This window comes from Panthera onca, chromosome A1, assembly GCF_046562875.1.
Source record: "Panthera onca isolate mPanOnc1 chromosome A1, mPanOnc1 haplotype 2, whole genome shotgun sequence".
In the NCBI taxonomy this organism is placed as follows: domain Eukaryota; kingdom Metazoa; phylum Chordata; class Mammalia; order Carnivora; family Felidae; genus Panthera; species Panthera onca.
The window spans coordinates 187,422,934-187,448,820 of NC_138339.1; the positions used below are offsets into that span (position 1 = coordinate 187,422,934).

General features: G+C 37.7%; 1 protein-coding gene across 3 annotated transcripts in view; it reads right to left on the minus strand.

Annotated features, from left to right (window-relative positions):
• NDFIP2 (Nedd4 family interacting protein 2) overlaps positions 1–24,709 on the minus strand; it is a 66,970-nt gene extending 42,261 nt beyond the window's left edge. Inside the window, exons 1-4 of one of the 3 annotated variants that reach the window (XM_078432579.2) lie at positions 24,620–24,709; positions 23,649–23,752; positions 20,918–20,979; positions 19,844–20,185 (exon numbers count right to left, since the gene is read on the minus strand). In XM_078432579.2, the coding sequence (XP_078288705.1) occupies positions 19,844–20,116 (273 nt within the window). In that variant the 5' untranslated portion in view covers positions 20,117–20,185; positions 20,918–20,979; positions 23,649–23,752; positions 24,620–24,709. Of the gene's footprint in view, positions 1–19,843; positions 20,198–20,917; positions 20,980–23,639; positions 23,753–24,619 lie in introns of those variants that run through there. The other 2 variants (XM_060636888.3, XM_060636889.3) reach the window with 2 other exon arrangements.
• Between the last annotated feature and the right edge of the window lie 1,178 nt (positions 24,710–25,887).

Here is a 25,887-nt window from a genome sequence, read left to right on the forward strand (position 1 = left end):
TACTCCAGTTACAAGGATGGCACACTTACATCATCAGCAACATGCCGCCAATATTCTGTTTTATTCAACAACTCAGCTAATAAACGACTCTGCAAACTTTCCACAAACAACTCTGTGAGAAAATGCTCAGTAAGCACCCAGTAGAGCAATAGTAAGCTACTATGGCAGTGACTGTTGTGCTGGTCAGTTTGCTTCCACTACAGCCCTATGTTTAAGTGTAAACAGTACTTCCTCAATCCAAACTAAACTCTAGAAATCAGATATTTCACATTATCCAGATTCTGTATGGTAGGAAAGTGCAAACATGATGGGGACATATCAAAGGACATGGGAGATGAAAGACGCAACCACTGGTCAAATCTGGGAGGAGCTGAGCCTCATAATAAATGATAACAGTACCAAATTATAATCAGTAGAATAAAATAAGAATCCATTAATTCATACTGATATAAATGAATAAATAAACTGGAGGCAAGGAAATGTTTCCTTGTACAACTCTAAATAAATGTAGAAGAAATGAAAGAACTAGAAAATTACCATGACGACTACCATAGGTATAACTATTTCAGGCAATAATAACCAGTAAATTCTAAAGCCAGTTGGTGAAAGTATTGTTAGGAAAAAAATGGACATTTGTGGAGTATACTACAAAATAGCAGATGTGAATCTTTCCAAAACATTGTCATGAAAGACTTAAAAAATTAGACAACTGTTCCAGATTAAAAGAGACTAACAGAAGCACAATATTTAATAAAGAGCTACATCCTGATATTTTTCTTTTGCTATAAAAGATCTTAGGGAAACTAGTGAACTTTGCAGATTATATTATTATATCAATGCTACTGATTTTGATAATTTGCACTATAAGTTTATAAGACAATGCCTTTGATTTTACAAAATATACACGGAGATATTTAGATGTAAAAGTACAGCATGTCTGCTATTTACTTTCAAAAATGCTTGGGGGGGGCGGGGGGGGGGAAACAGTGTATGTTTGTATATACACATACAATGTAACGGGAATATCACAAAGCAAATATAATAAAAAATCAACATTTGAAGAAACTGTATACATGGTATACAGGATTCTTTGGAATCTTTTTCCACACTTTTTATAAGTCTAAAATTATTTTAAAATAAAAGTTAAAAAACAAAATGCTATACAATAAGAAAATAGAACAATATGTTGTACAAAAACCAACAGATTAACTTAAACTCTACAATCTGGCTTCTAACAATTTCCATTCCAGCATTAGAAATCCTATAAGATCATGAAAAACCTCCACACCTTCAGTCACTTTAGAAAATGGTTTCTCCACATTTAATCAAAATCCAACTTCCCCGGATGGCATTACAACCCTCAAAGGCCTCTCAAACAAATATGTCAATCCTCCCACAGCTCCTCCTTATCCGGGAACAAGAAGAAAAGGAACATTTTCTTGGATATTGCCAGATCTAGATCAAGAGGCTCTCTTAAAGTTTACACTATCTATACAGCTTGTTAGACCCACTTACATCTTATTATTACTATTCACAAGGGTCAAAAATCATTCCCCAGTTAAGCCTTACAAGCCAGCTCTCTACCCCCAACATCCCCTCTGCCTTAAGTCCTACTATGTTACAGGATCACTAAACCAACTTAACACCCCAGCTATAAAACAGGAAGTGATGATATTCAGAGTTGAGTTATCCAGAGACTACCTCAGTTCACCACTTTTCCTGACCTGACAGTCATCTATTCCTGCTTCTATAAAAAAGATTTCTACATCTAGTAGTTGGTTCACAAACTCCTGGCATTTACCTTTCCCACTTCCTTACTTCCACTAAGTCTATTCTTTGGGCCCTCCATTCACTGCCACTTGGTTTTACTTTCTATCCCATGCAGCCAGGATTATAAAGTGAAAAATTTACATGACACACTCAATTTTCTAGCTCCTATATCCTCTGCTACATGTACACTACTGAGATCCAATCTGGAATGAGTCTCTCTGCTATTCTCCAGGTAGAAAGAGGAAAACAAATCACACAATTGTGCCACACAAATTTAGTTTCTCATCTCAGCAGGGCCATCAGAATAGTCCTCACCACGACAGGTGTTTCAGCTCTGTCAACCTCCTATCCTCCACTTCCGACCTTGGAGCTCAGTCAAAATCTTTGCTTCCTACTTCACAGAGGAAAACAGGTTTTCAAGCAAAAATTCCTTCAACTTCTCTCCCCTGCATCTCTAAATTTAGCATTATGGCATCCATCCTAACATATTCTTTACTCCTAAATGCCAGACAACTGCACAGAGAAGATCCTGCCTCCCAAAGGATTATTTTCTTTAAATTATGTCTCTCCTTCCTTTCTCCACTAATTTCTGCCTCTCTACCCACATGTATATTCTATTCATGCCATAGTTAAAAGAGAAAAACTGCCATCAGCTAAAAATAAAGTTTTTTTTCCCCTGTGCTTTTTGAAGTATTTCCATCTTGCCTTTCTTTCCTTCCTTCAGTGACAAACACCCTATAAAGAGAGAGAGAGAGAGAGAGACAGAGATCTATTCTTACTCTGTGCACTTCTAATTCTCATTTCCTCTCAATCCATCACCAACTGGCTTTCACTCAAAGAGCTCTTGCTAGGAACACCTACCTCCTAATTGTTAAATCCAAAAGCCTTTTTTTCAGTCCTCATTATAAGAAAATCTTTAATACATTCAACTCGATTGAGTGTACTTCTAATTGGTTTTTCTTTAGCCTCCACAGAACTATTTCCTTCTGGTTTTCCTCCTACCTCTGACTACTCATTTTGTTTCTTTTGCAGGGGTCCTTATTTTACTCTGCCAACTTTAAAAAGTCTTAGCTAAAACTGAATCAAGAGCTGTGGAGACTGCCTCGAAGACACAGACTGGACTGAAGCTGGATAGTGTGTAATTGATATGATTTAGTTTCATTTACCAAGGGCATAAGCAACTAACCCCATGTAACAATGCTGAAGTTGCTATTAGAAGCATTCATCATTTAAAAAAATAGCACAGTGTACTGTCTTCTGATTTTACATTCTCTTAGATGGCTGCGTAGCTGCTAATGAATAAACTAGAAAAGAAGATAACCTGATATCAGAAGATCTAAATTTCCTACCCCTCCTAACTGCATAATCTTCACTGGTCTTTGGGCTTCATCTTCTTTCTGTGAATCATTCATTTTCATTCAGTAGTCAGTTATCTAACATCTACTAAGTGCCTAATATGTTCTAGGTACCAGACTGGGTGCAAGAAATGGGTATAAATTCCAAACCATCAATCCCTAGAACTTCTAGCTTCTAACAACTAGGAGCTCTAGGCAAGGCCATGATACAGTATAACTAGGGCTACAACAGAGAGAATAAAGGAAAACAAAAGTCTGTATCTATCACAGATAAACCAGAGAGCCAAGACCAGCAAGGACCCAGGCCTGAAACATCAATTTTCCCTCAGCAAACACAGAGAAGCTATGGACAGAATCCTCAAGCAAAACTAAATACAGTAATAACAATTATGAGACAAGCTGTTAATGATTCATCCAGGAAGGATAGCAAATGCCAAGATGCCACTACAGGCAAAAGTCAAAGGACTCATCCATCAGTGTTACATGCGAAAGCAAACCTTCAAAAGTTGGCTGATAAATGAAATACATAATCTCAATAACTTCACAATATCAGAAGCCAAACACACACACATTCTCTCTGTTCCTTTCAAAAAATCTTGTGTTTCTACACTGACTCACACTATATATTTCTTTACTCCCATATAAATATTAGTTATTCTCATGCTATAGTGATCACTATATTGCCACATTTCTAAAGGCATGGTCAATACAGAAACACCATTATGCCTAGGTTTTCCACACAACTTGATGCGACTGCTGGCATTTTCTAATAAAAATTTACACACGTGAATTCCATTACTGTATTGATTTGCCCTAGGAGCAAAGATGCACAAGACAAAAACATGTTATAACTTGTGCCTCTGAAGAAACCAGAGCAAAATTACTTCCCAGAGAGAAGCTGAGTAGGTGGTTCTCTATGTTACTCAAATTCCAACTGTCAGCAAATCTCAGCACACATAATAAAACAAATTTACCAAATAGGTTTTTTTGGGGGGGGGGGGCGGAAACCTGGTAATCTAAATGCTTTACTCTCTGCAAAACTGAATTTTGCTTTCAAAAGAAATCTTTAGTTAGCATAAGTAAAACAGTGAAAGACCTGAAAGTACATATTTCATTATACGGTAATTTTGCTTTTAACTAGAGTCAATGAATAGCACTGTGTAGGCATATATTACGTATAGACAAATGAAATAAAATACTAGCACAAACAGTTCTGAGCCCATCCTCAATCACCTGAATTGGGCTAAAAATAAGAAGCATACTGGGTTTAAACACAACGGGGTTGGAATCAACTTTTCTAGATTCAAATCTAGGCTCCAGCACTTACTAACTCTTGTGATCTACCTGGGCTTCAGTTTTATCATCTTAAACACAAAATGGTTACTCACAGGGTTTCTGTAAGAATTATAAAATTAACACCTGTAAACACTTAGAATAATGCCTGACACAGTAAAACTCCAATAAGTGTTAGTTTAAAAAAACAAGACAAAGCCACTTTACATGTATCACCCACTTTTGTCTCTACGATAACCCTCTGAGTATGGCTGAGTAAAATGAGCACGGTGGAACAAGTATGAATTAAACTGACACACCTAGTTAGAAGCAGAGTCCAAGATTCAAATACAGATTGTACTGTCTCTAAATTCAGACTCTTTCTAATTCAAAATGCCTCCAATAAAAAAATCAGGGGTAGTAATCCATTCTACCACAAAATGACCTTTTTGAGTACTTCTTATGCTGATTCAAGTACGAACACACACACGCACACACACACCCCATCTTTGAATCCACCCATCTACTTCCCTTCAGTGCCACTCCTCTAATCCAAGCCACCACTATCTCTTACCTAAACTATTGCCATAGCTTCCTAACTAAATTGCAGACACTAACATTTGTTAATTCTTGGTTGGTTCACCAAGAAATAATACAACACTGAAGCCCACCTATGTAAGTCAAGAACACATAAACACATCTTATAAAACACAAATCTTTTTAGAAAAATATCTCCTTTAGAGGAGTACCCAATTTAAAGAAAATCTCCAACATGAAAGAAAAACAAAACAAAAATATTAAAAAGAAAGTTAACGTAGGGAGTAGAAAATAAAAAATCTCACTAATCTACAGTTGGATCTAGTTCCAGCATGGCAGGATAGGCCCCCTAAAGTCAAACCCTCCCACTGATAGCAACTAAAAACTTGGGACAACATACAAAGCAACCCAACTGCCTGAGCACTCTGAACACTAAAGAAAACAGGGATGTAGAGGAAAGTTAAAACTTGATGAAACAACCTGCACAAAATACCAGCACCCCACCACCACCCGCCTTTTATTTCTTTTTGCAGCTTTGCTCTGAGGTAGAACCACAGTTGTGGAAAACCACTGTGGCTTGGGCTACTAAAACCCCAATAGAAATCCTATTCCTGGCCAAAAGAAGCATGGAATGCAGCCAAACCGGCCAGAAAGTACAGAAACATCACTACCTTTGGAACCATGTAGGTGTAAGACTAACCCAAAATAGATTAGTAAAGGCCTAAAATTTAATATCATATCTGAACCACTGCACACATAGTGTGAAGCAGTACTTAAAATCTAAAGCTGAGAGGATGGCTCTTAAAACAAAACAGCTATATTCTCCAGAGGACCACAGCAAAACTCAGAAGATCCAGGATAAAATCCAAAATTACTAGAAATAAAAAATACTAGAAAATATAAAACATTCTCCAGGAAAAGGGCAATCAAGAGATGCCAATTCCAAGATGACTCAGATTATAGTCACCATGCAAGCATTTTAAAGCAGCTATTATAATTATGTTCCAGGAAGTAAAGCAAAATTACCTTGAAATCAATGAAATGACAGAGAATCAGAGCAGAAAAACAGGAAAAAAAACAGCAACAAAATTTTTGAGTGAATTTTACCTCCAAGCATCTTTTCTTAGGAACCTGCCAGAAAACATGTCACAATGAAATAAAAGAATAAATCAAAATCAGAGTAAGACTTGTAATTCAAGAAACAGGATCCAACATAGCAAAGTATTACACAAAGAAGTCTCAGTATGATAGCTCTGTACTAAGCCTAGAAAACAGTACAAATGGAAAAAGGAGGAAGAAGGGCTCTAGAAAGACTATCTTCAAAGAACAAAATAATAATTATCTGATACAAAGAATACAGCTGAAGACCAAATTCTGAAAAACCACCATTGGGTATGCAAAGAATTAACTCAGATACAGAGAAAAATAAAGAAATAAAAATTAGGCAACTCTATTAAAAATATTAAAAAGTTCCACAGAACACACCACCTGACTCAGTAACGAGCAATATTTTCATGTCATAAAATGTAAACACTATTACTGATTTAAAAATTATGTACTTTTCATATATTTAATCCTCACAATAATCTTATGAAGTAGGTCCTGCATTTGTACTGCCCTTACTTTATAGATGAGGAAGTTATAGCATAGAGAGGTTAAGTAACTGGCCCAAGGTTACAGTGCCTATAGTGAGCAGCCAAGATTTGAACGCTAGAGGTGAGACTACAAAGATCATGATCTGAAAGTGGAAAGCAGGACATGTAAGAAAATACTGTTGACCCTTTAACAACATGGGTTTGAACTGTGTGGGTCCACTTACATGCGGATTTTTTTTCAGTAAATACAGTACTGTAATTGTATTTCCATTATAACTTTCTTGGGTTTTGTTTTGTGTTGTTTTGTTTTGTTTTGTTTTGGAGAGAGATGGAGGGAGAGAAAGAATCTTAAGGAGGCTCGCACCCAGCACGGAGCCCCACGCAGGGCTCAATCTCACAACCACGAGATCATGACCTGAGTTGAAATCAAGAGTCAGACACTCCCAACTGAGGGACCCAGGTGCCCCGAGGAAAGAAAATCTTAAGAAAATTATAATGAGGGGCGCCTCCTGGGCGGCTCAGTCAGTTAAGCGTCTCTTGATTTTAGCTCAGATCACGATTCCAGGGTCATGGGATCAAACCCCATGTTGGGCTATGCGCAGAGCATGGAGCCTGCATAAGATTTTCTCTCTCTCTCTCTCTCTCTCTCTCTCTCTCTCTCTCTCTCTACCCCCCACTCCCTCTAGCTCTCCTTCTGCCTCTCTCTCCTTTCCCCCGTTTGTGCACTTTCTAATAAAAATAAATAAGTTAATAAAAAAAGATTTTCTTTTCTCTAGAACACTTTAAGAATACAGTATATAATACATGTAACATCAAGTTATACCTACGTTGTCCAAGGATCAACTGTAGAATTAATCAATAAGTAAATGAATATACATATATGTTAAAAATGCAGAGTTAAAGCAGCTAAAAAAGATTTTTTTTTTTTTTTGAGGAGAATGGCTTAGAGGACAAAGAATGGAAAAGGGGACTATTTCTCAGTATTTGACATTAATATTAATATCTACTACTGTAACATATATTATAAAATGTAATATATTTTAACTTAACTGATATGTTTGCAAGTAATAAAGTAACATCTGTCCTCCCACCTTTGCTGCACAACCTGGAACAGACCCTCCTCCTTCAATTAATCTATAAAATGAGAAGATTGAAGAAAATGATCACTAGCTAACTTCCACAATAAATGGAAACAGTTTATTCTCCTTCTTTCCATAAGTAGATCAAATAACCTAACCATGGTTCACTATCTTGCAAATACAAGCCACCAGTCAGATGAAGAATTATGTAAAAATTGCAGAATTCATCTAAACAGATTCCTCAGCACTATTCTAAAAGAAAGTACCTACCCTAATTATGGACATCAAGAATATCAACATTGTACAGGCTAGGCAAAACATCGTTGTTGGGTTTTTTGGTCGTAACGGTCTTTGGAAAACTGTTCACTTTACAAATAAAAGATAATACACCAGTAACTCATGCATACACCTGAAATCATTCAGAAAGGCCTGATCTATTTCTTCAATAAGTATGCACTATGCATCTATAATGGGTTCAGAACTATGATATACACTATCACAAACAAGACAGACCTAAGCTTTACTTCCCATTGGGTTTACAAAATACATACCAAAGAACAAGAACTATGATAGGGATCCATGCACAGTATTAAAATAACACACAGAACTTGGTAGGTAGTAAAGGGTGGGAAATGGGGGAGGGAGGAAGCAGACAGTGAGAGAAGATTTTCTGGAGGAAAGCACATCTAAACAGATCTGAATAAAGAACAGAAATTAATCCTGAGGAAGGAGGGACATAAGAAAAAGGGGGGATAATATGTTCAAAAGCCAAAAAGCAAGAGAGCATGCTTCGGAGTGGTGGTTAGAGAGGAACAGAGCAAGAGAACAAAAGTAAAAAGAGTTCAAAATATCTTTAGTGCACAGCGCAATAACAAATCAAGCAGAGGCTCATGTTGTTCTCTAAACAAAAACTCAAAAAGGGTCAAGATTTATTTCAAGGCCCTTCCTCTTTTGGGGAAATCACACAGAAGTTACCCTGATATAAATGAAAGCTCTAAGTGAAAACAATGTTCTATAAAAACTGTCACTACTGGATTTCTTCAGTCCAACATCTAAAGTCTATAAGTCCTAAGCACCTCAAAATTAGTAAAGAGGTAAAACCACCCAGTTTATTTCCTGATTTTCAAAGCCTATGCTAAACAGCAGTCTCTTTATATAATGTAACTGGTAATACTGGAGAAACATCACAAACTAAACGACAGCACATTCCTAACTTTAAAATATTAAATTGTTCATGTTCAAACAAATCTTAAAAGTAAGCAAGTTGAAATAATCTGATAGTAAATCTTAGACTACTGCAGCATTTCCCAACTTGCATTTGGCATGTCTTTAACAAGAATTTTATCCACACCTTAATTCCAGCTATGTAATCAAACTCTGGAAGAAACCGTAACAACAAGACATGAAAACACAGACACAGGATGGATTATGATCACATGCTAGGTAGGCTAGTCCAAATTACAAGGATCTTGTCAGTAAATTTACATTTAATAAACATCAGCAGAATAGAATGTATTCTATAGTTATTTAAACTTGTCAGGCCTATAAACATAAAATATATACAAAATTCTGAAATATTATTAATACACACATAATCAGACAATGTTTTAGAATGTAAGTCTGACGTCAAGGGAAGAATAAAAAGAAAATAGTCGTTAAGTAACCAATATAAAACAGATGAGAAAACCAAAGGAGTACTCACAGTTCCATAGTTAATGAAGATACTAAGCCGGGCCACTGCAAATGGCTTCATGGGTTAATAAACAACTCTAGGGGGTGTCAATCATGTATACACAGAAAGACAAGGCAATACATGTTAAGTTGGAAGGTAACATAAACACACACCACCACGACAACAACCTTAGAGATCCCAAGTGTCAGTAACAATGAAAAACTAATATAAAAATAGAATAAAATAACATAAGCAAGGTTTTGAGTGCACGAAATTGGTCTGGAGCTAGCATCATTTGTTTATTCGTTCTCATCAAATACTTCTAAGGGCCTCCCATATACGAGGTACTGAAAGATACAGCAGTGAACTAAACAGACAAAATCCCTGTCCTTATGAAGATTACACCTGTGGTGAAAGGAGGAGGTAGGAATTAAATATGCAAAATATTTAGAGTATCAGTTGGTGATAAGTACTATGGGAAAAACTGAGAAAGTAGAATTAGGAGTACTGTAAAGAAAGTGTAGTTATTTCAAATAAGAGGGCCAAGAATGGCTTCAATGACGTGACCACTCCAACAGAATGAAGATTCTACCAGACATGAGAAACCGGTCTTTGCCATTCTCACAGAAAAATGTTATACTCTATTCCACTATCCATTCATCTCTACCCCCATTCTAGTGACAGACTAGGTAGCTGCCCGATTACAAGTAAGTGACACAAAACAACCTTACCACATTCCTAAGGGTTTGTTTTGGAGACTGGGTGAAATAAATAATTTGGCAAAAGCATCTGGCAAAGGGCCCCAAATTCAGGACTGATTGAGGTACATTCCCAAATCATTTACAACAGGGGTGGACAAATTACAGCCAGCAGGTCTAATCCAGCCCACTGCTTTTGAGCCACATCAATTTGTTTACATATTAAGTATGGATACTTTTGCACTACAACGGCAGATTGGAGAAGTTATGACAGAGACCACATTACCCTGGAAAGCCTAAAATATTCACTATTCGGCCCTTTACAGAAAGTTTGACAACACCTGGTCTAGATCATCATCATAATCATCATCATCATCACCACCCCTTCATAGTAAGACCACTTTCAGGGACATCTTCATGAGCACATGACCAGTGTAGTCACACAGAATCCTGCCTCAAAAAGGCCCCATGCTTGGGGTTTAATGCTTTGTGGTCACCATCTTAAAATTCTTAATAATTTTATCTTTGAATCTGAGTTTTTTTTAAATATGAAATTTATTGTCAAATTGGTTTCCATACAACACCCAGTGCTCATGCCAACAGGTGCCCTCCTCACTGCCCATCACCCACTTTCCCCTCCCTCCCACCCCCCATCAACCCTCAGTTTATTCTTAGTTTTTAAGAGTCTCTTATGGTTTGCCTCCTTCCCTCTCTGCAACTTTTTTTTTCCCCTTCCCCTCCCCCATGGTCTTCTATTTTATAAGTGAACTCCAAAGGGACAACAGACCATGTGCCAGGGGCTTAGAACCTTGGTTCATAAGCAGCCCGCCTCCCAAGGAAGAATTCTCAGTCAGCTGAACTCTCTGGCTCAGCTTGATCTCCCCACCTTTGCCCCATGAGTAGAGGGGCGAAGTAGATAGCACCCCATCCCAGGCTGGTATCACCATGACACATTCACAGGCAAACCAGCAAGGTCTTCTCCTATTGCTGATTCATGTATGGAGCAAGTCCTAGCATGGAGGATGCAATCCATTGGGAGTTGTCCATCTGCTGTGGGTTGAGACAGCAGACCTACAGAAAGGGACTGCCCCAGGGCAGGACACCACATTTTCATTTGGCATTGGACCTTGCAAATTATGTAGCTAGACTTCACTGTTTTCATAAAACAAAAATTATAAACTGAAGTTGTAAGTGAAAGTTCCATTCTTCAATCAAATTCATGAAATTACTATGGTTTGTCCCATTGCACTATGAGCCAACTCCCTTCATCTTGGTCTACCACAGTTTTCTTCATATTTCTTAAATAAATTCATTTCCACCATAGGCCACTACCACACCTGAAATACTCACCAACTACAACAGTTCAATCAAGTCTCATCCTAACTGTCATACCTTCAGAATGGATACAGTTCTCTATTATCCTGATTCCAATCAACCAAGGGGTCAGACCAACTGGTGTGACATCTCCAAAGATGGTCACTACTAATTTATTACCACCATGTACATGCATGCCTCTCCTTCACTGAAAGATGGAGTTCATTTCCTCTCCCTTTGAATCTCGGCTGGACCTATGACTGCTTTAACTTTTAATACACAAGAGAACTGAAATGAGTCAGTCAACAGTGTCAGCTGGGATCCCAATCAATAGTCAGCATCAACTGCTAGCCAAGTGAGTGTTCAATCCAAAAAAGCCACAAAATGGCTGCAGACCCTGCTAACATCGCATGGAGCAGAAAAACCACTCTGTTGATAAGAGCCAACCCATGGGATCCTGAAACATAATAAAATGCTTGTGTATGGAGTAGTTTGCTACAAAGTAATATAAAACTAAAACAGGGGCACCTGGGTGACTCAGTAGGTTAAGTGTCCAACTTCAGCTCAGGTCATGATCTCATAGTCCATGGGTTCGAGTCCTGAACTGGGCTCTGTACTGACAAGCTCAGAGCCTAGAGCCTGCTTCGGATTCTGTGTCTCCCTCTCTCTGCTCCTCCCCTGCTCACACACTCTCTCTCTCTCTCAAAAATAAATAAACATTAAAAAAAAAAAAACAACTAAAACTAAATCTGAATACAAGATCTATCACAGCTGGGCCTATTATTTAACCTCTTTAAGTCTCATTTTTTCTCATCTGCAAAGTGAGGATCATGACATTATTTCATAGAAGTGGTCCAAGGATTAAATGTGCTCATATGCATAAAGCACTTGGCAGAGTTCTCAGCATATTCCTGACATAATGCAAAGTCATTACTGTTCTCTTACTGCTATTTTAGTATTGATGAAATGTATTATTTATCCCACAAGCCTGCTTCATTTTCTTTAAACTACCTAGTTCTACCTCCTCCACCAAAGTATAAGCCATAGGACAAGAACTTAACTGTTTTGTTCACCAGCACTTAAAACAGAATTTGGCAGAGATACTTCATAAATTATATATTGAATAAATAAGTTATAGGACCTCTTTTTCATAATCAATAATGATATCTAACACTGTTCCCATACCTTAAGTGTAAATCTGACAAGAGGCACTCAAAACATAAAATAAGCATATAAGCTACAATGTGATATTTTCATGATACAATTCCAGTGCATTTACTTGTTACTGCACAAATCTTTTACAATTACTAGCTCATGTAATGAACAAATACGCCCTAAGTAATGACTAGCATTTGATTCAACCTCCAATTACGTCTGCTAATACAGTATACTCATTTGTATAATTTGTTAATAGAGTATTTTAAGCTTTTTAAATTCCAGTACAGTTAACTTACAGTGTTATATTAGTTTCAGATGTACAATATAGTGATTCAACAATTCTATACATTACTCAGTACTCATCTTAAGTGTACTCTTTAATCCCTATCAGCTATTTCACACACCCCCACCTCCCTCTAGTAACTATCTATCAGCTTATTCTTTATAGTTAAGAATCTAATTCTTGGTTTGTCTTTTTTTTCTTTAGTGTGTTTGTTTTGTTTCTTAAATTCCACATGAGTGAAATCATATGGTATTTGCCTTTCTCTGACTTATTTCATTTGGCACTATACTCTCTAACTCCATCCATGTTATTGCAAATAGCAATATTTCATTCTTTCTTATGGCTGATTTATATTTACATAAACACACACACACACACACACACACATCCCACATCTTCTGTATCCATTCATCTATCGATGGACACTTGGGCTGCTTCCATAACTTGACCACTGTAAATAATGCTGCAATAAGCATAGGGACTCATGCATCCCTCTGAAGTAGTGTTTCGTATTTTGAGGATAAACACCTAGTAGTGTGATTACTGAATTGTACGATAGTTCTATTTAAACTTTCTGAGGAATTTCCATAATGTTTTCCACTAACTGCACCAGTTTGCATTCCCACCAACGGTGCACGAGGGTTCCTATTTCTCCACGTCCTCACCAAAACTTGTTTCTTGTTCATTTGTACAATTAAAAAAAAAAAAAGAGCTGCTCTAATCAAATCAGTAACCCACTTACAGTAAATATCACTACAAGCACAGAAATAGCCAAAGAAACTAATTACGCCCTCCATTCAAAAACAAATTACCCTGACAACACACAATAACGTAATACTAATCTTCAAGCTGTAGAAACGTGATATAAAATACATTTGAGTGCGAATTTCCTTAATTACAGTTTTTATAAGTTTAAAACCTATTTTAAAGAGATAAAAATCAGACATTCACAGGAACCCTGATGCACCTCTGAAATACACCAGTCTAGAAAGCAGAAAGACATACAAAAACGTGATTCATTATAACTATACTGTAATTTTCAACTTTTCTCTGCCTTGATGTAGATGACAGACACAAGTAACTTGCCCTACCTTTCAATTATGGTTTCGTAGTTTTCACATTTAAGAACAGTATTTTACGAGGCAAACAAATCAGAGGGGTGTGGTACAGAATGTCAGACGATAAACAAACATGTAGAATCAAGGAAGTAAAAGAGAGAATACATTATGGCTACAGAACTAATAATAAGTAGTACTGCTGGACAACAGCAGTTAGTGCATAAAAATTAAGAGGGGGAACTGCTAAGATACTGCATTGTACAGGTATGGGAAGACCCATCCATTCTGTCTGTACATTAAAAACAGAAATTTATACTTCAAAATTCCAGTCAACCAGAACGGCTAAAATTAAAAAGACTGACAACACCAAAATTTTGGAAGTTGGTGGAGCAACCAAAATTTCATACATTGTTGGTAGAAGTGTAAAATAGTACAACTACTCAAAAAAGTCTGATGGTTTCTTATAAAAGTAAACATACACCTACCCTATTACTCAGTAATTCCACCCAAGACAAATGAAGACATATGTCCATAAAAAGATTTGTACAAAATTCCTACCAGCTTTATCCGTAATAGCCAAAAACTGTAAACAACCCAAATGTCCAACAACAGAGCAATGGATGAACAAACTTTAGTGTATTCATTCAATTTATACAATGAAAAACTATTCCCCAATAAAAAGGATGAGTTACTGATATACACAATAACACAGATCAATCTCCAAAACTCCATAGAGAGTGAAAGAAGTTTTGCTGACTATATGCTCTATGATTCTAGAATAAGCAAAACTAATTTGAAGTCAAAAAAATCAGAACAGCGATCAACTAGAGAATAGGAATCAACAGGGAAGAGTCATGAGGGAACTTTCTAGGGTAATAGTAATGTTTTCTATCAGGGGGTCAATAAACATTTTCTATAAACATTTTCTATATTATAGGGCAGAATGATAAATACTTCAGTAGCCCTGTTTCAAATATTCAATTCTGCCATTGTAAATGAATAGACATGGCTGTTACCATAAAACTTTATTTACAAAACAGTACTTGGAACATAGTTTGTGATCCCTGGTCTGTATTTTGAAAGTGACTTGAGTTACCAGGTGTATGCATTTGTCACAACTCATCCAATAAAGCACATAAGATTTATGCATTTCACTCTATGTTAATGTTAACCTCAAAGAAAGAGAACCATGAAATATCAAACTCTAGGCTAATGATAAGCATGTGGTTTGCAGTGAGGTACACTGCAAGGTATCTGCAAGTTTGAAAGCATCAAAAAATAAGAAGATGGACAGGTATACAACACAAAAAATTAACTGCTGGCAACTGTAGATCCTACAATTGGTATTTGGTATATGGGGGTAACAGTATAATTTTTCAACATTTCTATACATGTATTTGAAAGTTTTAATATTAAATGTGGGGAACAGGTCATTCAATTAAAAGGCCACTGAAGATTTTTGAGCAGAGAAATGAAAATAAAATTTAGGTTCTACAAATAGGACTCACACAGTGCAAAAGACATTCTGAAGAATGGTCGGATGAAGGAAGAAAGTAGTAAGTAAGCTATTACAATAGTTGATGCCTTAGAAAGTATTAACATTTAAGGAGTAAGTACAAAATGAGTTACAAAGAGAAGTCAGAGAAGTAAAGAGTAGAAAGCTTCTTCCTCTCAGGAATAAGAAGGTTCCCAGGGTCAATGTAACAGAAATCAAGTAAGATGAGAACTGAAAAGTATCTATTGGATTAAGCAATGGGCAACTCTGATGATGTAAAAGTGGTGTGGTAAGAATATAAACCAAAGAATCCTGATAAATTCAAAGGAAACAAACAATTAAGGATCAAAGGAACAGAGGTGGGCCAAGAAAAGAAGGCAAAACTAGACAGCAACATAGGGTAAAAGACTGCAATATTTCCTTAACATGGAAAACAAAAGTAAATAACTACACCTAAAAATTCCCATCTATTATCTCACCCAGAACATGTACTATTTATTGGGTATGGCAGTCTGCCATGGGCCTAAGTGTCTGTGCACATTCTTGCTGAGTGTTAAAGTCTGCAAAACTTATCTATTTCCTGATACTGAGTGGATTCTTGTAATAAGTCACCTAGGCAACAAAGAAGGTCAAGGTTACCACAGCACATAACTGTACTCCTAGGGAGAGGTTAACTAGCTTGTTGTTTGTTGCTTGCTAAAGTGCTAGAGCCTTGGTCCTGAGTTCCTGTGCTGTGACCCACCAAGTGCATCTATCTAGACCCATCACCATAATGGGATGTGGGTGCAAGGAAAATGTACCCAAATATGTTGACATTCATGCAGCTCGCTGTGCTATGAGTAAGAATGCTATTTGTTTCTCATCTGGTAGTAACCATGAAACATTAGCAAACTAACTTCTTAGCCTGTAAATAGGATAAAATCAAATCTTAAGACTTTTCACAGTACTTGACATGAACAAGAAAGAAGTAGTTGATATTCCTGTTGCTGTATAAAAAAAAAATACAAAAGTGGTCACAAACAAAAACTGATATATAATACTTTACAGTTTACATACCTTATGTTATTCATAATATTTACCACGTAACAATCTCTGTATTACATCTTTTACATATATTACAACGTATAATTCTCATAATAATCCTTATGAGGTAGGTACTGATATGACAAAACTGAGGCTTCAAAATGCTAAATAAATTAACTAAGGTAAGAGCTCACAAATTGTAAGCAGCACAACCTAAATATAAGACAAGATGACTTTAAAACGTGTTTTTTTTTAAACCATCAACAGTTAATCCCCTTCCCTGATTTATCAAGGACAACTCTAATTCTCCAGATACAAGGCCAAAGTATCTAGATCTTTACCATATGAATACTTCATTAGGTTCACAGAAAACTAACATTTTGGAAATGTTAATATAATCTCAAAATTTTCTTTAAAAATCTGTGATCAAAATTTAGGAAGAGCTAGACTAAATATCTAAACCATTGTCTTCACTGCAGAATTTCTCATTGTTTTAATATGCAAATATATGTTTTAACATGCTAATATATGCCATAAATCTTCTAAGACCATCTATTACCATCATTCTGGAAAACAGTTTGGGAAACTACTGCTACAATCAACAGTGCTAACTTAACCTGTATACAGAACATCTCTGAAACCTTAGTAGTCAGCTTGGTATAGGTACATAATCCTTTACAATAGAAAACATCAAAGTTAGAATGTGGCCTAACAACTCCAAGCTAAATCAACTACATAGTTTGGCAACATTGCTCATTTTCTACCAAACAAAACTTAATCCCGTAACACAAGGAAACCATATAGCATATCTAGCTTTTTCTAAAATTAGAAGGGTAATAATTCAGGCTTTTTGTAGCTCTACATTATTATCCACTGCTTTACTTAACAAAATTCAGACTCCTATAACAATGGAAGGGAAGAAGACATCACAGAAAAAGCTGTTTCCACATTAAACTTTTACACTGGTTAATGGTCATGAGTCATTCTGACGGTCATCACCACTAACTTTCCAATATGGAAACCTAAATTTTAACTCTATCAATAAGAGATAAATTAACATTACAGACGATTGTACTCCTAAACATATCTGCCTGTCTCCTACTTAGCTCTTAACATTTAACAACTGAAATTACTTATTGATCAATAATTTATTAATCATTCCAGAGTTTTCAAAAAAACTGAGTAAAGACAACTACACAGCAGTTGTGTTCATCATATAATCCAGAGCTGCAGACTTGTCCCCAAATAGTCTAATAGTCAACAATTCAGCTGCTTCTTCAGAATACCTAGATATAGTTATTCATCAGGCCATCCTCAATAAAACCCAGAGTTACACTAGACAGATGAAATAGCTATGTAATTACAAAGCAACAGGAATTAAAATCCAAATTTAAACTATGCTAAGATTCTCAAACATTTTGCCTTACAAAGAAAACAACTGATATCCTACCATGAGTAGTATCTTTACAAGAACCAATTTTTGCCCTCTGCTCTGAAGGAATGCTTCCACCCATTCAAAGTCTATTTCAAAGTTTATGTAGGACACATCTCCAGTTGGGCGTGGGGGGGGGGGGTGGGGGAGGTATGCAATACCCATTTGTTGCAAATACCCATTTGTTGCAAAAGGAGTTGTAGAAAAAAAGAAAAATATCTTAAAACTGGGTAAGTAAATTTCAATACACTGATGTCAGAAAAACATTTTTTTAGTAATAATTAAGTCAAATCTCAACTAGTCATAATTACTGAAAGCAACTGTAACAAATTATTTTAAGACACAGCTACATCAGTTAAAAATGTTTTGAGTAGTGACTTGTGTATGAGAACACAGTTGATTCTGACACACAAAACCCCAAAGAGAAAGAATTCAAATAAAGCTAATGCCATTAAGGGAACAAATAGAAATAAGAAAAGAAAGGGATTAGAAAAAAGACACCGGAAAGAGTACTCAATATTTTCTGCATTTTATTTTAGCTAACATCTGCAAAAAAAAGGTCTTTTTTAAAAAAACTACCCAGGGGTGCGCCTTGGTGGCTCAGTCGGTTAAGCATCCCGCTTCAGCTCAGGTCATGATCTTATGGTTTGTGGGTTCAAGCCCCGTGTCAGGCTCTGTGCTGACAGCTCAGAGCCTGGAGCCTGCTTTGGATTTTGTGTCTCCTGCTTTCTCTGCCCCTCCCCCTTCCTCCCTCCATCCCTCTCTCTCTCAAAAGTATAAACATTGAAAAGAAAAGAAAAGAAAAGAAAAGAAAAATGCCTTCCACAGTGGCAGCAATATTTTCTAAACCGTTCTGAAAATAGATAAATTTTCACAAAATTCAACATAGATCATTTGAAGGTTTACAGGATGTAAACCAGATGAAATGGAAGCATCATGAGCTTGTATCTTAGACAAATGCACAACTGCATACGTTGGAATTTCATCTTTCAGTAGCCTTCGTTCATATTCGTCAAAATGCACTTATTGATAGGAATTCTTTGTTCGTAACTAAGCCTCACATTTGCAAATACATATTTGAGAGGTGAAATCTGCACTAATATATCTACATCTGCAAAATTTCACAAACAGCACTATTAATTGCACCATCAATGCTACATATTAATGCTTTCCTATTCTTCCTTAGTGAAAAGGTTTAATTACCACATGAAAGTTTATAACATGCTACCTAGCTACAACCAGTCAACTATTGCTGAGCCCATTTTTTAAAGAGGGTTTAGAAGAGAAATCTCCAACGACACTACCAGAATTAAGACTACAGGAAAAACTACATTAGAGAAACTGACACTGAAAATGTAGAGGGACACTTTTCACTCATTTAACATACAAAGATTTGTGTGGTTGAACTGGAAAACCCTGTGAAAAATTTAGTGAAAAATAATTTTCAAACAGGATTTGCATTTTTTCTAGCAAAACCTGTTTCCTCTCCTGCCTCCACCCCCCCCCCCAAGTGAGAACAGAAATAAAATCTGAATACTAACAAAATGGAACAGGACAAAATGGCAAGGTTAACTAGAGCTGAAGACACAGATCAGCACCACTATTCTCCGTAGTTACACAATTTTTCAACCCACATTTTTCACCGAATCCACATCCCACCCTACATCGTGCTTACATCTACTTCCCCCCTACCCGCTCCATTTTTGACGGCGACCCTCTTCCCAGCAGGTATGTGAACTCAGCACCATTTCCAGCAGACAATCCACTGGAAATATCTCAGAAGTGACTGGGTCAGGAAATAAGGAATGACCAAGAAGGTGAGAAGTAAAACAAACAGAAGTTTTAGGAAGGGGGAGGGAGAAGGGTATCTTACAGCCAAATACAGGGTGCGGGTGAGGGATGGGGAGGCAGGAGGAGCCTTGGGTTGAGAGGAAAGGGTCTCGAAGGAGTCAGAGACAAGCTCCACAAGGAAAGGTGTGAAGAAAAAAAAGAAGAATTAGGCAGTTTTTAGCCGGAGGAAGGGGACTCCCGGGTCCACGGCGGGAGGCAGCTCTGGGGTCCTGGGCAGCGCAGAAGGCCGGGGCCGGGACGCAGGAACTCACCACCTGGTAACGACCAGTCCCTGGCTGGTGATGATCCATCCTGCCCGGCTCGGGATCCGGCTTCCGAGCGGGCGAGTCCTCTCGGCTCTCGGACCCCTCGTCCACCCCCGTCGACGACGTCCTGGCCGCAGCGCCCCTTCCGCTGCTGTTTCTGCCGCCGCGGTCGCCCGGCCGGGCCGCTTCACTTCCTGTCGCTCCCGCAGCAGTCGCGGAAACCTCCGCGTCGGCCACCGCGCGGCGAAGCTCCAGAACGCCGCGCGAGCTACTGAGCATGCTCGCAGTGGTCGCGCATGCTCGTGGGGTCTTCCGGCGTCCGTTCGCGTCGCGAGCGGGGGGGTTTGGCTGGGTGGGAGGAAATGGAAAAGTAAGACAAGTCCGGGGAACTGTCTAGGTTGTCTGCTTGCCGGGAGTGGGCGGTGGCAAAAGGGACGGAAAAAAAAAATCACCGTCCTTGATAGGTCTTTTCTATTGGACGGGTTTCGGCGCCGGCACAGGCGGGTACACAATCACACCACGCAGACACCGGAGTCGAGGAGGAAGGGAACGCATTCCTAGAACACCTCAGGATGGGTCATCCGTTTACCCAACACTTCCTCTTATAACTCACCCAGGCTAGGACAATGCGGGGAGATCCGTCTCTAAGACGTTCCTAAAACGCTCGTTCAAAATCATTAGTGAGGTAAAGGATATCTTTTTAAATACTGTTTTGTCCCCTTCTTGGTAGTATGAGATTTAAGAATCTAACAGGGACTCTTCAACCATACTCACGTCTCGCCAAGGAAGGAGGCCTCTAGAGCCCTAGGTTACTGGAAGGGTACAAGAAAATAGGGAAGTACGATAGGACTATTTTGTCATCGTACTCACTTCAGTAATGCCAAAGGAAATAACAGTAAGAAATCACTTGGTGTGCAACATTGTAAGACAGTCTTAGTGTCCGATTAGGCATACGTGACCTACTATGTGAGAGTATCTCCCAAAGGCCACAAAGCATGTTTTTCTACGGAGTAGAAGAGTATGATGGGACAAAGTAAAGTATCTTTTAACCTTTCTATACCCCAAAAACTATGATCTCACATAAGCTGGCCCAGCGATCTCCTTTACTTTTTACTTCCTTTCTGAATTTCCAAAGGACAGTCCTGGAATAAAAAAAAGCCACTGAGTGAGTCTGATAGGCTAGTTAAGATAGCAAAAATACAATAAAGACAAACTCACTGAGAAATAATCAGCTAAAAACATTTAAGCTTTGTTGATAGTTTTATTCAAAGCATTGACCAGTTCTTCCTATTTTTACCATCTCAACACATCTAATGGTAGAGACTATGAATAGACTAACAATAAAAGGAGGCAATAACATACTGAAATGTCTTTAAACTTGTTTTCTTTTAATATAAATTCATGTATTTTGGATTCGAAGACAATAAACATAGGACATTTTATTGTATTATTGTACAAGAGGTCACCTTCACAGTTTCACCCCAAATGATACCACCTTTAAATAGCCAAAACAACACACAGTGTTGAAACAGAAAAATGTGATTCCTACATCACTTATGGTCTGTACTGTTCCTTTAGAACTTAATTTTATATGTGCTTGTGTTTTCATTAATCATTTATATGCCCATTTGTTGTTTTTCAAATAGACTACTGCTCAGCGCAGTGGCCATTTTTTGCACCTAGCATACCCAGAACAGTACTGAGAACATAATGGTGAAAAGCAAAGACCAAAAGCAAACATTCTGAATCCTGTTAAAGTAACAGATTCTTTCAATTTTACCCTCCTCCCAAGCTTTGTGAGCATTTTGCTAATCTAGACAGCAGACAACAAAATTCAACAGAAAGTGTTTTTTTTCAGTGAAGAAAAGGAAGAGAAAAAGAGGAAAGAAGTAGAATAACAGCTAATGGATATTGAGCCTTTCCCCAGCCAGGCGTTGCATATGTTACGTGATTTTAACCTCACAGCAACTCCATGATGTAGGCACAACTATAATCCTTGTTTAACAAGTCAGGAAACTAAGGCACCAAGAGGTTCAGAAACTTGTCCAAAGCCAAATCACTAGCAGGTGGTCACAGACTCCAGAGTCTCCACTATATTAAGCACTATGCTATAAAATACCCCTCCCCCATAGTGATGCATCACAAAGAGCCAATCTGAATTTCTTAAATCCCACCTTTTTGATCTATATGAAATGAATGATGCTTTCTTACCATCCCAAAAAGAGCCACTCTGAGCTCCTTTTGCCCATTTCACAACTAAGCCAGTGTGACCTGTAACAGGCCATCACAAGTAGAAGCCCTGAGTTGTCCCACTGGGAGCATGAAATGGGAGAAACAATATTCTTATCATTTTAGAAGCTTTTAACAACATCTGATGTATTCAACCCCTAATGTTTTGGTGGTGACAACTCTAGTCACCTAAGGAATTGATGGTAGTGTACCACTATAAAATACTTCAGGTGGAATTTTAGAATGTTAATGCCCTTCACGAACACCTCTTATTGTGGCCTGATCAATTTTCATTTTCAAATACTCAGCCACCCAAAATTTTACCAGAGCCACATTGCAATACTGGGGCAGACATGGAGATAAACTGCCTGAATTCCCTATCAAGAAAATACTCTGTGACTAGTTATAAGGAGTGTGATTAACTAACAACCTCCAGCTGTTCTGCCCGGTTTTCCTTCAGTTTTCAACCTGTGGTTGTATTATTTTCAGGGTGGCATCTGGCCATCAACTGGTGGTGGTACAGGTGGAGCCACTTTTGCCTGACATCCTTTTAAGAGGCAATCTTTGCTTCCGAACTCCCTGCTAACCTGGCAGAGACTTTGTTAGCTTTGTAGTATGTTGTGACGACTCTCCCTGCCCAATCCTTTTCTTTTTCACAGATGTTAACTCCCCAATAAATCTCTTGTACTCATAACTTCATATCAGCATCTGCTTCCTAGAGAACCCAAACTAAACACGTGCCAAGACATAAAGTGATAAAACATGGTTAATATCAAAATTGTATGAAGTGACAACAGTCTTTTCACATTAATTGATGCATCATCCCCAGAATAATCCCCGCCCCCCCCCCCCCCCCGCCCCCGTTACCCTCCATTTTTACCATTTTCTCATGTGGGCATAATGTATCTACAGTCTTCCCACCAAGAATGACTTTGAAGTTCTGTAGAGTGATGCTATCTAGTCATAGAGACCCCTTTTCCTGGGATATACTTCCCACTGGGAATCCCTCCTACCTTCCCAGAAGCAAAGCCATTCCCTTTAGAGATAAACTGATTTCTTATCATCCTCCATACCCTCCTCCTAGTTCAAACCAGATATGCTAAACTGCATGTACATGTGCCAGGATTCTTTGTTGTTATTCTCACCAGTTAAAGAGCAGTGGACAGACGTGCCCTTGCCAGCACATGGCTTTCTACACAGGCCTAAATCATAGGTAGGCAAATGCTCCAAATTTTCCTTACTTCTTGACTTCTAGTTTTTTATCACTTCCACTACAACGTAGAACATACAACATAAAACTACTCCCCAAGTAGTTGCTGATGGTTAGTGTGACCATAGATCCTAATGGTTAATTGCATTTGGAATATGTATGATTTTGTATATTTATCTAGAGAATGATTAAAAAGAGGTAAAATTGCATTCTCTGTCTGAAGATTTCTAACTCTACCTAAAAAAATTCAGTAGCCATTATTTTCTGCTCACTAAATTCTGAAGTAGATTTTAGAAAATACAAGAAACTATTGTGTCATTTTGGTAAATGAAAATGAGCATAATTATTACTCCAAAGTTTTACCTCTATTACCATGTACGTGGATCTTTTAGCAGTTTGGAGGCTTGTATCTCAATTTAGCTTCACATAGTGTTCCTTATTTAACTGGTTCTGAGATTCCTGTCATCTGTTCAGCTCTATAATTTAAGAGAGGAAATCTGAGTGAGCAATTTGACAATCAGGTATCTACTTCCTGTCTCTTTATTCTCATACACTATGTTGAATATCAATATAGTAAGAATATAGGAAGAATCTAAAATACAGCTCATGTTTTTTATAAGTCAGGACTCAACCTAAGAAAAAGAACCAATAGAAGATATATATGAAGAGATTTATTGTGAGGAATTGGCTTAAACTGTTGTGAGGGCTGGCTAAACATCCAAAATCCATAGTATAGGCCACTGGAACTCTAGAAGATTCTAGAAGCTGCTATCTACAGGCAGAATTTCTTCTTCCTCAGGGAAGCCTCAGTTCCGCTCTTGACCTTTCAACAAATTAAATCAAGCCCACCCAGATTATAGAAGATAATCTCCTTAAAGTCAACTGATCTTGGACTTTGATCATAGTATCTAGAAGTACCTTCACAGCAATGCCTAGATTAGTGTTTGAGTTTTAATTGGAGCTATAACCTAACCAAGCTGACACAGAAAACTGACTATCCCATGTTTATTAAATACTACAAGCTGAAACTGTCTCTATAAAATAGAGAGAAACAGAAGAGAGAAAGAAGTACAGAGAGTTAGCTTAGAGATTAAAATAAATTTCCATAATAAGTATTTCCTATCAGCTTTATTTTAAATACATACTGTTATATATATGGAGGCATCACCAGGCAACAATTAGAAAATATTTGAATTTTGATAAGCTGTCCTAACACTACTTTTATTTATCATTCCCATTTTTGTTTAGTCATGAGCAAATCAAATCAACAGCCATTTTGCCTTAGGGATTACGTATTTAAAATTGGGCTAATTCATAAATTATTAAAATGTTCTTTGCTTTACCTTGAGTACAGAAGGCTGTTCTTTGACCATTTTAAGGCAGGATTTTATGTGTTATTTGTCTCCTGTTTTCTCTGCAAGCCTGATAATCACTTTCATCATAGAAGAGCAGAATTGGCACTGAGTACATTGCCTATTATGACAGGTTTCTCTTGACTAACTACCTACAAGATGATCATGGAAGAAGACAAATACTATGTTTGTGTGCATGTAGGTGTGTGTGTGTGTGTGTGTGTGTGTGTGTGTGTATAAAATACTAGGAGAGACAAATGTCTTATATATCAAGATTTTCGTAACATCTAAGACATTGTTTGCTCTCCTTCTGTAACAGGAACCAGGCCTCATTTGTTAAATCATCTGAAGTCAGAATGCCACTTTGCTATTAACAACATTGTACAACATTACCAATAAGGTTGCTGTATGATAAAGGTGCCTCATTTCAGTAGTGAGGATAAAGGGCATTCAATATCTGAAGGGACAAAATGATGACAGTATTGAGACAGAGTGACTTACAAGATGCTGCCTTTCCATAATTAAGAAGAAATTCATACCCGTTTCCTGGCCTTAAGATTCAAATAGGGAAAAACAAACAAACAAACTTAGTGGCCTTATAGAGCCTAAGTAAGTCAAGATAATGAAAAAAAGGAGTTGTTTTATATATGCTAGATATCATAGAAAAAATTAAATATTTATACTATTCCACTTCACCTGTCAAAAATATGTGAAGCTCCCATGAAATGTCTATAAATTCTCCTTACGAAGAATGATCACTGAGAAATCTGGCATGATTTCCCCAATAAAGACATCAAGCTCAAATCTTCTTTATCCAGTGTCTTAGTGTGTTTAGACTGCTGTAACAAAATACCATAGACTGGGTGGCTTATAAACAGAAATTTATTTCTCACAGCTCTCAAGGCTGGGAGGCCAAAATACCAGCATGGTTGGGTTCTAGTGAGGGACCCCATGCAGGTTTCATCCTGCCAGCTTCTCATTGTATCCTCACATGGCAGAAGGGGTCCTGAGGGATCTATCTAGGGACTAAAAGGACATTAATCCAATGCCTCTGGACCTAATCACCTCCTAAAGATCCACTTCCTAATACCATCAACTTCAGCATTAGATTTTCAACATTTGAATTTGGGGAGGGGGGAGGGGAGAGATACAAACATTCAGAAGATAGCATCCAGATACTGACTTTTAAAAACAAAAGCATAGGGGCGCCTGGGTGGCTCAGTCTGTTGAGCGTCCGACTTCAGCTCAGGTCATGATCT